This window comes from Stegodyphus dumicola, chromosome 2, assembly GCF_044657685.1.
Source record: "Stegodyphus dumicola isolate Sdum_Otavi_A_Nest chromosome 2, ASM4465768v1".
NCBI classification, from domain to species: Eukaryota; Metazoa; Arthropoda; class Arachnida; order Araneae; family Eresidae; genus Stegodyphus; species Stegodyphus dumicola.
This window is the reverse complement of record NC_140769.1, coordinates 256,106,421-256,121,319: the sequence shown is the minus strand read 5'-3', so window position 1 is coordinate 256,121,319 and position 14,899 is coordinate 256,106,421. Positions and strand designations below refer to the sequence as shown.

The window sequence follows — 14,899 nt, the reverse complement described above, 5'->3', positions numbered from 1 at the left end:
TAGATAAACCAGAATTTCGGGAAATTAGGGGGTTGAGTAAAGCTTAGTACCCCGAAATTTATTCAAGATATATGTAACGTGTGGGGCCTATGTGAGTTTTTGGTTTAAAATAACACCAAGGTAATTGACTTGCTTGTGGCGCGATTTTGTAAATTATCACCAACACCAAACATGATCCAAAGAACGTCTATATTTATACTATACACTATATACTATAGTATATATACATTGTATATACACTATATATTATGTATAACTATATATATTCTTCGAATGACCCGTTTACTACTCATCGTATATGTCCCGTTTTTACTGCTCATCATCAAAGTCGCCAAAAGTAGCTAAATCCCGTGCGCACCGGATACTAGGATTAAACCGAATGCTGCATGGTTCTTCAAAAAAGATTTTCTTTTTTAATCTACGGTTCGGCTGCGCCATGTCTTGATTTTATATGTTGTTCTTTATAAATGACTTCAGACATTACTTCACAGACTGAACAAGTAACTAATATTCTTGTCAAATTTGCTGGTTTTTCTTTCGGCAAAATTTGCAATTTGCCTATTTTAAAAAATATTCTTGAAAAAAGATTCTTAAATGTATGAAACCTCAAGAAGACAAACTTTAGCTCGCCTTGCAGTTTATTAGATTAATCGACGAATTGAACATTTAATTTTCTTTCAACTATTTCTGGCGATGACTATGAATAATTGCATCAGATCTTAATAGATGGCGCCACCTCTCAAGCACGGTTCTTCAAAGGATCCCTTATTAGAGACTCTTTGATACACCTTTTGGTACGTCAGTCACTTCATAACAAGGAATTTATAAGGGACTCGCTCGAATTCTGTGCTATATGAATATTTTCTTTTCAAGCCAATTATGCTTTTCTCCACTTCCTTTATTCCTCATGACTTTTAAATTTCTTCTTATGGACTTTTACACCTGCATCACCCTAGAACACTTTTATTTCATTGATCTGGCACGCACAGCTGGTTAAATATACCTGCTACGAAGAACCTGCATTTAATGCAGACCATGAACATTGTCGTGAGTCTCTAGCAAGGTACAATAATCAAGGCTATTAGCTAATATTTTTTTATAAAGGTCATAATCTTTAATTTCTACATAATGATTTAGATAAAATAATATTGTAAAAGTGCATATGCATACACGTACAGAAGAACCTCGTGTGTGAAACCAGTTATTCAGACTAAATTGAACTGTAAATGAGCATATGGAAATTCACAAAGGACAGAAACTTCATGTGTGTGAAGTATGTAACAAGTCATTTAATCAAAAGAGTAATTTTAACAAGCATATGCATACTCACACAGAAGAGGAACCTTACGTGTGTGAAGTGTGTAACAAGTCATTTAGTCAAATAAGTAGTTTAAGGATACATATGTTTATTCACACAGGAGAGAATCCTCTTCCCTGTGAAGTATGCAACTATCCATTTAGTCGAAAGGATAGTTTAAACAATCATATGCATATTCACTCTCGAGACAAACCTCATGTGTGTGAGGTACGTAACAAGTCATTTAAAGAAAAAAGTGCTTTAAACAAACATGTGCTTATTCACGATGGAGAAAAACGTTATCAGTGTCAAGTATGTAATAAATTATTTAAAATGAAAAAGATTTTAAACAAGCATATGCTTGTGCACACAGGAGAGAAACCTGAAGTGTGCGAAGTATGTAACAAATCCTTTCGACATAAAAGTTGTTTAAAGAGACATATGGTTATTCACACAGGAGAGAAACCATATCAGTGTAAAGTATGTAATATATCATATAAATATAAAAACAATTTAAACATGCACATGCTTATTCACACAGGAGAAAAAAATCATGTGTGTGAAGTATGTAACAAATCATTTGGTCGAAAGAGTAGTTTAAACAAGCATGTGCTTATTCACACAGGAGATACATCTCATGTGTGTGAAGTATGTAACAGGTTATTTAGTCGAAAGGATAGTTTAAACATTCATATGCGTATTCACACAGGAGCAAAACCACATATCTGTGAAATATGTAATAAATCTTTTACTCATGGCAGTACTTTAAAGGAGCATATCCATATTCACTTTAGAGATAAACCATATGTGTGTGAAGTATGTAATAAATCATTTAATCAGAAAACCGGTTTAAACAGGCATGTGCTTATTCATACAGGAGAGAAACCATATGTATGTGAAATGTGTAATAAGTCATTTAATCAAAGGACTAGTTTAAAAGAGCATTTCCTTATTCACACGGGAGAGAAACCACATGTGTGTGACATATGTAATAAGTCATTTAATCAAAAAGGTAGTTTAAAGGAGCATATGCGTATTCACTCGGGAGAGAAACCTCATGCATGTAAAGTTTGCAATAAGTTATTTAGGCAGAGGGGTAATTTAAATAAGCATATGCTCATTCACACAGAAGAAGAATCTTATCTGTGTTAGTTATTAGAGCTTATGCACATTCATACAGAAGAAAAACTCATAAAGTTAAAATATAGAATACTAGAAAGTGATTGAAATAAGAATTGGAGAGTGTAGGAGAGAAATTGCAGTAGTTATGTGTATAACAAGTCATTTGGATAGATGAGGAATCTGAAGAAATATGTTTATCTGCACAGAATATAAGGCTGTTGTTTCTTGAGGAAGAGTTAGGTTAGTTAGAACCTTTAGTTATCTGTATAGTATTTAGTACTTTTTCATGCTGCAAGGAAATCATATGAGCTATATAATTACAATTTGATCAAAATGCTTAAATCATGAGCATGCACATAATGTTTATTTGACCACACTAGCATAAAAAAGAAATTTATGAACAATATCATAGCTTTTCAGTGTGTAAAAAATGTTATAATTTATCAGAAAACAGTAACATTTTATATGAATGAATTTTTATAACATATTTATGGAATTTATTTTTAGTCCAAAGGGGCATTAGACCCAAAGGGCTATTAGTCTCAAAATGGCATTTTGCGTCATTTTACTTTTCAAACTGTTGCCGCCAAATATTATTACCATGTGTATAATAAAGAATTATAATAATAATAAAGAATTTGCATAAATGTATGAATGCTTCTCACATTAAAAACAACAGTATCTAGAGCCATCAAATTTTAATAGTCCTCCAACCAAACATGGGCACTTGAAAGCCTGAATTTTGAATTTGTTTTATTATCTAATTCAAATTATATAAAAGATTAACTAATTTTCGGTTAACATACTGAATGATTTTAAAGCAAGCAATGGGAACATTGTATAGAAGAAAACATTTTTATGTTCAGCATGTGAGACTGTCTGTCAGAAATTCTGAAGATATGCTGTTTTCGAATATTCTGTGATATTGCTGTTGAATTGAATTTTATGTGGTATAAGTGCGAAGAACATGAAATTTATTAAATAAAGGTAACACAGAAAATGTTTAAAAAATGTCCTTCTGGGTGTAATATAAAATCTGAAAGCCGTCACTTTTTTTTTTAATTAATAACTTTTTGTATTATTAAATTTTACAAAGTTTTATTTTGATTTTAATGAAAATACTATAAGATTGGAAGATATATGATTATTAAATCATTTATGTATAGAAAGAAAATTTCCTAATAAGAATCCAGTAATAATAAAATTTTAATACAGAAAAAAAAGACATATTTAATTATTTTTTTTAGCATTTTAATACAATAATTTACATGATTTTTTATTTTGAATATATATGTAATTTGATCAATTTTAATATTTGTATCAAGATTTGTGGATAAGTATTTGGGATATGGAATATAAAAATAAAGATTTTACGGAGTATTATTATGGAACAGTATATTATAAATTTATGAAGTATTATAAGAATAGAGATTTTATGGAATCCTGTATTATTATTAAATGAAACATGTACAAAACATGTTTCATTTAATAATAATACAGAAGAAGGAGTATATTGATGATTGGGTCAAATATACCCCTTGCACTTTTGTTTCTCAAGACAAAGGCTTCATTTATTGAAGGTACAGTCATTTTAAAGAAAGACTAGACTGACTTAATAGCATTTGTTCATCCCTGATGTATAACCAGTCCCCATGTGAAACATGCTTTAAGTGCTGTATGCCTAGGCTGGTTGAAAAGGATTAGATTGATTTTCTTATTCAGAATCAGATGAGTGTATGGCTTTTTTTATTTCCTGCCTCTCCCAAATTTGAGTCATTGGCACTTCATATAAAATTATATTTTTCACAGGACTGTACAAAGATATGAAATATACTGTTTTTAGATGAGTACTGACTACTCAAATTTGCTTGAAAAAGTACAAACTACATGACAGCTTTGCAACTTCCCCTTTTTCTTGAGAGTTTGATTTCTGAAAATTTGGTTCCTACAGAAGATTGGAAAACAAAATATCTTTTGCATGAAAGAAGATATTTTAATATAAATAAAAGAATCTTCATATATCAGAGATACCCTTGTAGGATATTAATCATCTGTGCCAGATCTAACAATTGCAATTGTAAAATGTATAAGTCCTCTATGAGCACATCTGATGTAATTTCTTAATAAATCTCTTCATAGCAAGACTTGGCCCTTTTCTCACATATTGTTTTGCATGTGAGGGAATGACATTGTTCATGTATTGAGATTAAAGCCCTATTTTGATCCAAAAGGATGACTAGACTATGACAGACAGCCCAATATTTTCAAGAAGCCTAAGAAGCGAGACCAGACTGCAGTGGGACACTGCTTATTCCTAATAAGTGAAAATAATAAGAGGGAAATAAACTTCTTCCTAATATGGGGGAAATGTAACAAAAATTGTGTCTTTCAGATGAGAACATCGTGGCTCAGTGGGTAAGACGCAAGATAAAAAAAAAAAAAGTTCCCGAGTTTAAAACCAGCCAAAAGCAAGTTTCCTAAAAACTTGTTTTGTTTAAATTTCTTTCCTGTTAATTTGTATCCTGTATGTTCCATATATTGGAGCAGATGTGGAATGGTTTCACTCTCCATATAACTCCGCATCACTCAAGCTGAATGTGGGCGGGTGTTATCATCAATAAATATCATGTCGATACCCATTACAATGATAAAAGGATGCACAAGAGCATGTAGAATTGGGTTGTGATATTGTACGGCTGTGACAGAACCATCAGGAATCGTAGAGGTTTGATGCGGCTGTTCCCTGCTATCCCAGCCCATACAAGTAAGACTCATCCTCTGCAATGGTCCTTTTCGACAAGGTTTAGTGCATCCCCGGATCTCATCATATCATTGCCGTTTAGAATCATTCGGGATATTAAATTGAGACTCAGCTATAAAGAGTATGTGTCCCCACTGTTCTGGTATCTAACTCTGATGTTCATGGGCCCAGTTCAGCCACACTCTGACATGCGATGGGATCAATGGGCATACAAACTCTCTTCATGCAGTTAACGCAACACAGTTTGGTGGGATATGGGACATTCTGCAGCAGCAGACAGATGCAGTGTCAGATATCATGCTCTTAGTGATCAGCGGCATCTTGTACATAGCAACAGGAAACAATCGTCTGCTGTTGTGATAATCCTTTGATATCTAGACCCACATCTTCTACTCATGATACTGCCATGCAAACTCTTACAACAACGGATCGTCTTCCACCAGCTTGCAACATCCTGACCACTCTCCAATGCATTTCATTGTGCAGATGGTATCTTCGGCTCATGCTTGACTATCTCAGATTGTAGAAACATGTAGAGATTGGACGGGGACATTCCTTTCTATTTCAGCCCAGACAAGTAAGATTCATTCTTTGCAATGAGCTTTTTCGACAATTTTTAGAGGTCAGTAGCGTGTCCCTGGATCTAGCCAGCATTGTTGTGTGATTGCGGGATTGCATTTTATGCTAATTTTGGTTGTCTATTTGCATTAGGCTATGCAGCTTCTACCTCATGTGTAAATTGTATGTTTTATATTTCCCTTTTTACATTAATACCTTTTCAGTGTTTGTTGCTTATTTTTTTAGCATGAGTGTAATTTTTAATCTAGACACTCTAAGGAATTCAATAATTTTCTTTTTCTATTTTTTACATTGTGTGAGCTAATTTTAAATGTGAATTTAATTTTTTATAAATGTAGAAATATATTATAAAATAGTGTACGTATATCCACATTACTTAAAAAAATTGTCGCTTTTAGATCAATTGAGTGCTACTTTACGCCAAACGCAAACATTGGCACTGTGTCTAACTTGTGATAGAAATGGCAACTCTAATGATACATATAACCTTATGAAAAATTTTACTATTTAGTTAAATGTAAAATAAGCAGAAAAATTTACAAATTAAATAAAAAGAAATTTAGTTTTACTATATTATTTTTAGATTACTTCAGAGGCTGCAATCCATGCTTCAGGAATTAATTTATGTAGTGATGGGCCATATTGCTAATATTTATCTTACCATTTTGCACTGTTACATTCTGTTCTTCCTTAAAAAAATTAGCCCATTGACAAAAAAAAAATAAATGTAAATATTCAAGTGAAAGTTATTAAACTGCTATTCATTCATCCCTCTTATTTTGCAATGGCATCATGGCTTGGGTACTCTGATTGTGAAATGAACAGGTTAGCACATTTAGCATACACAATTACAACCAGAGCTCTATTAACTATAAAAAAGCTAATTTTTACAAGCAGATAAAAATAACTTTAAATATTGTGATTGAATGCAGAATATTATTTAACTGGAGAAAAGAAAGTTTACTAAAAATATGATAATAAATATGAAATAAGCTTTTTCTTTCTTGTTGTGAAGTCCTTTTTTAAAAAAAAATCTGACTTTATTTTAAATTTAAATGAATATTTTAAAATGAATAACATGAACATTAAAACACTGAAATATCTTTTTTAACTCTACTCATTTGCATGAGACTTTGTGGGTATTTAATTGCTCAAGTGATATATAATGCTACTATATTCAATTTGTTCATATCTTACCTCTGGTATACAAAACTGCTTTCACAGATAAACTTAATAATTTGTATACAGAAGTAAAATCTTGCATTTTATATACACAAATCAGTTGACCCTTCACCACTTTTGAAAGTGTTTGGTGTTATTTTGTATGTTGTGAAAATTCATTATTTTGTAACACAATTCACTTCTGATATAAATGAATGTTGACTGATTTAGTTAAGCTTAATGATGAACTGCTAAATGACTTCTGAACTCATTTCCGAGGCCTTCAGTTGAGTCAAAAGCAACCAGCAGGTTTATACACATTTCTCAGATTCAGAATTTTGCTACTGCAAAGAAGCCTTAGAATAATGCAAGTAAACAATTGCTTTTTCTTCTTCTTAACACTTCACAACCAATTCCTGGACAAGACCCATCCAACGGCACAATCCTCCACTTATTGACACCAATGTTCTTTATCTACTACTTCTCCACGTCATGTAGACACCTCATCCATCGCTTTCTTCTTCTTCTCTTTCCCTCTGACTTTTGGAATGTCAATTTCTTCACTGTGTTTTCATATCCATATGTATATATATGGCCTAGTCATCTTAACTGAGAGGCCTTTAATAACTTTTACAATACTTAGTTCTCTAAATTCTTGCTGTAGTTCAAAATTATATCTTATTCTCCACATTCCATTTCATTCATATGTCATTACTCTACTCTCATCTGCTTTATTCAGTATCCAACACTCACTTCCATACAACACTATAGGTCTTACTAAGGTCTTGTACAACTGTATTTTAATTTTACTGCGTTGGTATTTAGATTTAAACTGGTTTCATCATCCATAATAGCATCTGTGAGCAATGTTGATTTCAATAGTTATTTTTTGCAAACAATTTGTTCGTATTTTAAAATATTCTCTCGCTATTTATATTTTTGTGCAGAACAATATAAATAATACAGCCCTTTTTCTAATTTACAGGGAAGTGTCTGTTCACTTTGGATGTATCTACCATGTCTAGTTATTTTTATAGATTACATATTTCAGTTAAAATCAGTTAGATGTAATTCAATGTATTATTCAAATTATTATTGTATAACATTGAGTAAACTGAGTGTGTAATTTTATTATGCATGATGTGATTAATAAAACATAGAAGGATTTCTTACAGTTTTATAACCTATGTTAATCTAGTTTCATGAGCACTGCATTTAATATAATTATATAAATCAATTGATTTAATTTGTAGCATATTGCTGTAACCAAATGTGAATTTACTGAAAAATTAGACCAAAAATAACTTGACAGATTATACACTTTTGTAATTTGTGAATGTTAAGTCATTAAAAATGTTACAAACAAATCATATATGTTTTTATAATTTGTGCATTATTCAGTTTCTATAAATACAGCGTGTTTCAAAAGTCCACGAGCAACTAAAAAATTTAATGTAGCCACACCAGTAGCCTTACAAAGTAACAAAGTACTTCATTTTAAAGAGTAAAGTAAAGATTTTTAAAGAGTAAAGTTAATAAAGTTGTAAGATTTTCAACACTCATTTTACAAACACTACTTGTGGGAATCATGTGTGATCCTACCAAACGTCGACGTGATGATCTCACTCTTGCCACACGTGACACAAAGTGTCTTCCAAGACCGAGGCTGCTACTTGTTTAATTTTCCTTTTCAATTCTATATCATCATCTGGAACAGGGGGGAAACATAAACAAGGTCCTTTACATAACCCTATAAAAAGAAATCACATGAGTTGTTATCCAATGACCTAGGAGGCCATTTTAGCAGATATTGGTCTGTTGCTCCACCACGACCATTCAAACGATTAGGTAGCTGTGTGTTCAAATATGTCCTAACATCATTGTGAAAATGTGAGGATGCACCATCTAACTGAAAGACAAAGTTCTCTGATTCAGTTTGCAACAATGGCATTAAACAAGTCTGAAACATCTGAAGGAAGGACTCTCCAGTAACAGTTTCTTCTTCAAAGAAGAAAGGCTCATAAAGTTTCTTGTGAGACACTTTTGAGACTGCGTTTTACTTTGGAAAGATGCATCATATTTTAGTCATTTTAGCAAAATAAAAAAACACTGGTAGTCTATATTTTAGGGTACTTCTTGGATTATTGCCAAGTTGTTGTTTCATTTATGATTATCTGAGTAATTTATGGTGAATGTTTTGGAAAGCCTAATATGACGTTATTGGTTGTAATGCATGACTGCAGCAGTTTTGAGAATTAATTGTTGGGAAAATATTTCTCTGGGATTATTTCTGCATTGGATGTCAGTTAGGAAGTAAATTGCTTATTTTGTGGTTTACACTGTAAAATGGCTATTGGTGGTAAGATTAACATGAAGTTTCTGTACCATTTGGAAAAAATGGGAAAAGAGAACATTGACTTGTGTGTAAATGAAGATAAGATTTAAATGGCTTCATTCACCTCTTAGTAAATTATGCAGTGACATTTAAGGATTCGGAAACTGGAGCTCATATCAACTCTATGGAAGGGGGTTAATAAAAAGAGTGCCACCCACAGCCCAGATGATATTTTTGATTTTTACTTTTGTGAATTTATGTGGCGATGACAGTATGCAGCTTCTAGTTCAGATAATTTGAAACAGGTTTTGGATGCTGTTAAGGAATTCTATGTGCCGTACACCGAAGACCAAGAAATTTCTAAATAAGATAAGTCGATATTTCCTTTTTGTACTGCGCATATTAGATGACATGTATTTCCATTTTTATGTTATTTCCTTTTTTTTTTTTTTTTTTTTTTTTTATTTAAAATGCAGTTTTTTGACATTATAATTTTTTTAGTTTTTAATTATGTTTTATGGCATTATGCATTGGATGTTATTTTACTTGGGAGGGCATTGCATGTAAACAGGAATGGTGGGGGGGGAAAAAAAATTGCCAATTTTCATCCTGAAATATATTTTTTCCCAAAAACATTCCTGCTTTATTTAAGAAATACACTGATTTTGAATTTGGTGCAATGCATGAATGAAGTTGAGTAAAAAAAATTGATCAAAGTAGTAATCAGTTTTACATCAATTACAGTTAGCAAATTGCATCAAATTATGCAAGTTTCAAAACTGAGGGGTAACTGGAGTCTGAGCAGTAAAACTGCTGAATGCAGCTACTGCGACGTAGTTCAAATTGTGGTGAACTAAAATAACCGATAGGTAACATGAATGTGAACCATTTTGTTTAAAATAAAAGTGCGAGAAATCTTGCTTAATTTTATCTTTTATGTGTAGATATTATTTTAATGTCATTTCTTATAATATGCTAAAATTTTGACCCCCCCTTTTTTAAAAAAAATTCTGTGATACACAACTGAAGTTTTGGGTGTTGGCTTCCTTTTTAAGATTTATTATTTGGTGAAACAAGTGTTAATTCATTTTCAAATGTGTCACCTGATTCCTTTTCAGAGCTAATCTCTTCAGCTGATACCATATTTGACGGCATATAAGATGCACTTTTTTTCCTAAATTTGGTCTCAAAAAAAGTTACCTGCGTCTTATACGTGAAGGACACAGGTTAACTTTCAATACTGAATGCTGTTTTTAGCCCGGATAAATGTCTAGACACACGTCTTATATGCCAGTGCGTTTTCATATGCCGTTAAATACGGTACGCCTAGAATTTCTCGTATGACTTTACTAGCTGTAATTTCTCTCAGACTTTTATAGCTGTAATTTCTCTCAGACTTTTATATTCTTTTAAAAATTTCAGAAATCAGGGTTTTCAATTTAAATATGCCCAGGGTAAAGTCTGCTATATGACCTTTAAAAAATTCCAGTAATCTCAAAAACTGTATAAATAAAAATAAATAAAAACATAGTTTAGAAATAAAAGTCTAAACCAGTGGTTCCCAAACTTTTTTTACTCATGGATCACTTTTTATAGTCAAAACTTGCCCATGGACCTCCAAGTGAGAAAGCTACATATAAAATTTTAATTTTTATATATAATATAAAAATTAAAAAAATATTGTGTTGAAGAAGTTTTATTGGAATTATAACTTTTGTTTAAAATAAAATTAAAAAAAAAATAATGACTTGGATGAATTTGATGAGACGTTATGAGTGCATTTATGTCTGGCTCAATATTTGTGAGTAGCAACCGCAAATCTCCACGATCACTAAGTTCTTGTTGGTTTCTTTTTTTGTGTGTGTGTGATGAGGTTCATAATGGCACTGAATCCACGTTCCACCAAATAGGAAGACGGGAAAGCAGTCAACAACTTCTGTACAATAAGCCATAATGCAGGATATAAAACTGGGATCTGTTTCTTGGACCAGAATTCGTAGTATCCTTGTTCAAACATAAGTTCCTCATTTGTCAATATTTCAATAAGCTACTTCTGTATTAGTCTGGATTCCCCTGTGTTTCGGATTTGAGTTTGTTCACGTGCAAAAGGGTTCAACATCCAGTTGGGAATGTCCAAGTGAAGAATGTCTTCAAATCTTTGGTTAAGGTCTGCATGAAGAGCCATTAGGTGTTGACAGTAAGCAAGCAAATTTTGATCTTATTTTGCAATTTTGAAAGATTTGGAAACTGAGAACATACTCCTTTTCCTAAGTTTGGTTTATACAGAAAAAGTTTTGCAACAAACGCAGATATTACATGTTTAGTTTTGATTAAATTTAATTTGTCACCTTATAGTTTCAAATTAGTTTCATTAAATTTGGCAAATAAATCAGTCATATAGGGTATGTCACTTTTGAGTTCATTAAATTGTGTTGCAAATCATTGTCTTTGCTTTCAAGGAATTCCAACACTGAATCAAAGAGCACATAAAATTGATTTTAGACATGCACTTTTATATAATCAATATACTTTCTATGTGAAGTAGTTAACAATTGTAGTCTTCATTTTCCAAACAAAGTTGAGTTAATAATCTCTCATTGAAGGCATTCCTTTTGATTTTACTTACTGCTCTAATAACATAATCTAGTGATCCATGTAAATGTTCACTAAGATTTTTTTAGACTAAATGATGTCGATGAATGACACAATGTACTGAAAATACGTTTGGTACAGCTTCTTTAGAGTACACCAGAAAGCCTCGGTATTGTACTACTATTGCTGGAGCACCGTGAATAGTAACAGAAATGATATTAGTCAAGGGTATAGCTTTTACATCAAAAGATCTTTTTAATTCAGTAAATAACATTTCACCTTTAGTATCGGTTTCCACACATTTACCAAATAACAATTCTTGGCAAAAATGTCCTTCTTTTACAAATCTCACATAAGCTAAAGTAAAGCTTTGTTTCCTGTTAAAGTGGACTTGTCAAACTGTATAGAAAATTCAGATGTTTTTAAGTACTCACATAAAGAATTTCCTTTGAAGGTGCACTAGTTTCTAAGTGATTCTTCAAATCTGAATCTAATTTAGATGCAAAATTTCCTAATCCTCTAAACACCCCTGGATTTACTGAATCATCTTTTTTTGTCATGTCCATGCAAGGGAGTTTCAAAGTTTCCACAAAAGAAAATGCAGTCTATTATTTTGCACAACATTTCATGGTTCTTTTTAACCTTCCTGTCTTTGACTGAAAGTCTGTATCCCTCACTAAGTTTCTCCTTAATACGAACGGTTCCTAAAAGCAACAGTAAAACTACATTATCAACGTGCTTCTTTGACTTCTCATGCTTTTTAGTTTTCTCTTTCATTTTGTTTATATTTCTGAAACCATCTTTTGTCCACGTTACATCACCTCCAAACAGCAAGCATGGGAAAATTTCACGAAGCATTTTTTTACTTAAAACAGAGCATTTTTTACTTCACAACCGCAAAGTCAACTTTTCAGTTGGTACAGAGCGAAAAAAAATAAGCGACAGTTCTATATCTCCTATTCTACTGGGCCGATTGACAAAATTCAAATTGTGTTTTTCATGTCTCGAAAGCGCGACTTTATATATTAGATTTATATATAGCACTATTCTAACATAGATATTTTGACACAAAATCGGACTTTTTCTGAAATAACATGCCAATTATTTTACATATTTCGATTTTACGACTCAAATTATGCCAGACTGCCAAGTTTTGTAAAAATCGTACGAGTATTTTCTCTCAAAATTTTAGCTCCTCAATGTTAATTGAATTTGGCATATATTTATTAATATATCTTTTTTTATTATTCCTTTCACATTTCGAAACTTAGGTTCATTCCAAATAAAATTCAGACATTTTTTGTATTTTATTTATAAAATTTCTATTTTTAAATAATTTTTATAAATTTTTCAAAAAGATTTTGAATTATCACCTAAAAAACTTTTACCATCATCTTAAAGTAGGCATAGTTGTAAGCATACCTGCAAAAAATTAGAGTTTTTATTCAAAATTCTCCAAGATATACACGAATTTACATATTTTCACGTATTAAAATTTGGCATCTTTTTTTTGAGCGATAATAACGCCAAATGTGGTTTATGGATTTTTGTTACAGTGAATTGCCACAGCTATTTTTAATTCTAAATTTCAAATCAATTTTTATGGAGAATTAATAATATGAAATTTTTTCCCTCAGTGATGCGTAATAAATATTTATTAATACTACATGAAAAGCTATTTTTTTAAAATTATAGATGACATTATTAAAATTTTTAACTTTTTTAAAATTTCTTTCTCATTTTCTTTTTTAAAAAATATTTGTAAGAGTAAATTTTTACCTTCGCCGTGTAATCGTCTGCTAATTATAAATTGAATTGTCTAAAACTGAGAAAGTTCGTTTGATGTTTATTTTTAAGCAAACAGAACGTTGAAAATTTGGGTTATGTCCCAGCTTTAAAAATATATATATAAAATTTTTACATAAATCTAAAGAATGTTTTAAGTAGAAATTTTCTCCCGTGTTGTAGATTATATAAAAAAATGTCCTTTAATATAGAAATTATTAGGCTTAAAAACTCTAAATTATACGATTTAGATTGTTTGCACCTGATATAAAAATTGGGCCACTGTGGTACAGGATAAGTGCTGCTGGAGTGGTTTATTTCTTTCTTATTTAAAAAAATCTTTTAATTCAAGTATGACTTTGCTTTAAAACTTTATAAATAAAGTTTTGTAGTTAAAATGTCTAGAAAATGAAAAGCTATCTTCAACTGAAACGCAGTTGATGTAATTGATATTTTAAAAAAATTAACAAGAATGCAAAATTTATGGAAGTGTAACAGTCGAAAAATCATAATTTTCTTGTGAAGAGCACTGAAAATAAATGTAGAAGGAAGAAATGTAGGGAGAAAAGGAAGCAAAAATTTGAAGGGGATTTTGGCTGTCAGAAATACCAAGGTGTTGAAAAAGTTAGATGCTTTTGAATATACTTTTAGAATACTTCAAGGAATTTGGCCGTTCAAAGAGAAAACACTTGGACGGGTACACTAGCAAATACCATTAATTGAGCTTGTGCTAACGGAAAAGACAAAAACGATATCATTGTAGATTAAAGTGAAGAGCGACTGGTTTTCGACTGTTATGTTTGTATAAATTTAAATTATGTTATAGAACATCATGTAATCATAAACAGAGAATCTCATGAATTCTTAGTCGAATTATTTGAATATTCATGAATATATGCAGTGATGTATGTGGATGTCATTTAAAGAAGTTTTCTCTCTTGATGAAACCAGTCTTTCCTTTCATCTCATGCCTTAAAATGCTTAGCCTCTAAAGACTGATAAAGGCTCAGACCAAGTACTGATGAAATGGATTATTAAGTTACGGCAAAGCAGGGCTATCTGCTTAAAAGAAGGGATGCCTTCGTGAAGAACATTCTAAGGGAAACCAGCTGGCATACACGTTACAATGAGAAAAACCACGAAAACACCCATGCAACCAGCCCGTTTTTGAACCCTGGAGCGAACTACCAGCGTTCAGCGACTTTACCTTTCGGCCGTTGTTGGCTTTGTGGAATGGAAAGGGATTAATTTATTTAAAATGAATGTC

The 14,899-nt window shown here is 31.5% G+C and overlaps 1 protein-coding gene across 1 annotated transcript; it reads left to right on the top strand.

The window, feature by feature from the left end:
• The first annotated feature begins 773 nt into the window (after positions 1 to 773).
• On the top strand, positions 774 to 6,485 carry LOC118204261 (uncharacterized). Its single transcript, XM_035376601.2, has one exon. It carries the CDS (start codon positions 1,235 to 1,237, stop codon positions 2,447 to 2,449), a length of 1,215 nt encoding a protein of 404 aa, XP_035232492.1. The 5' UTR covers positions 774 to 1,234; the 3' UTR covers positions 2,450 to 6,485.
• The last annotated feature ends 8,414 nt before the right edge of the window (positions 6,486 to 14,899 follow it).

What these genes read in the sequence shown, in the direction of transcription:
- LOC118204261 (XM_035376601.2), top strand. Translation starts at nt 1,235, where the DNA reads ATGGAAATTCACAAAGGACAGAAACTTCATGTGTGTGAAGTATGTAAC.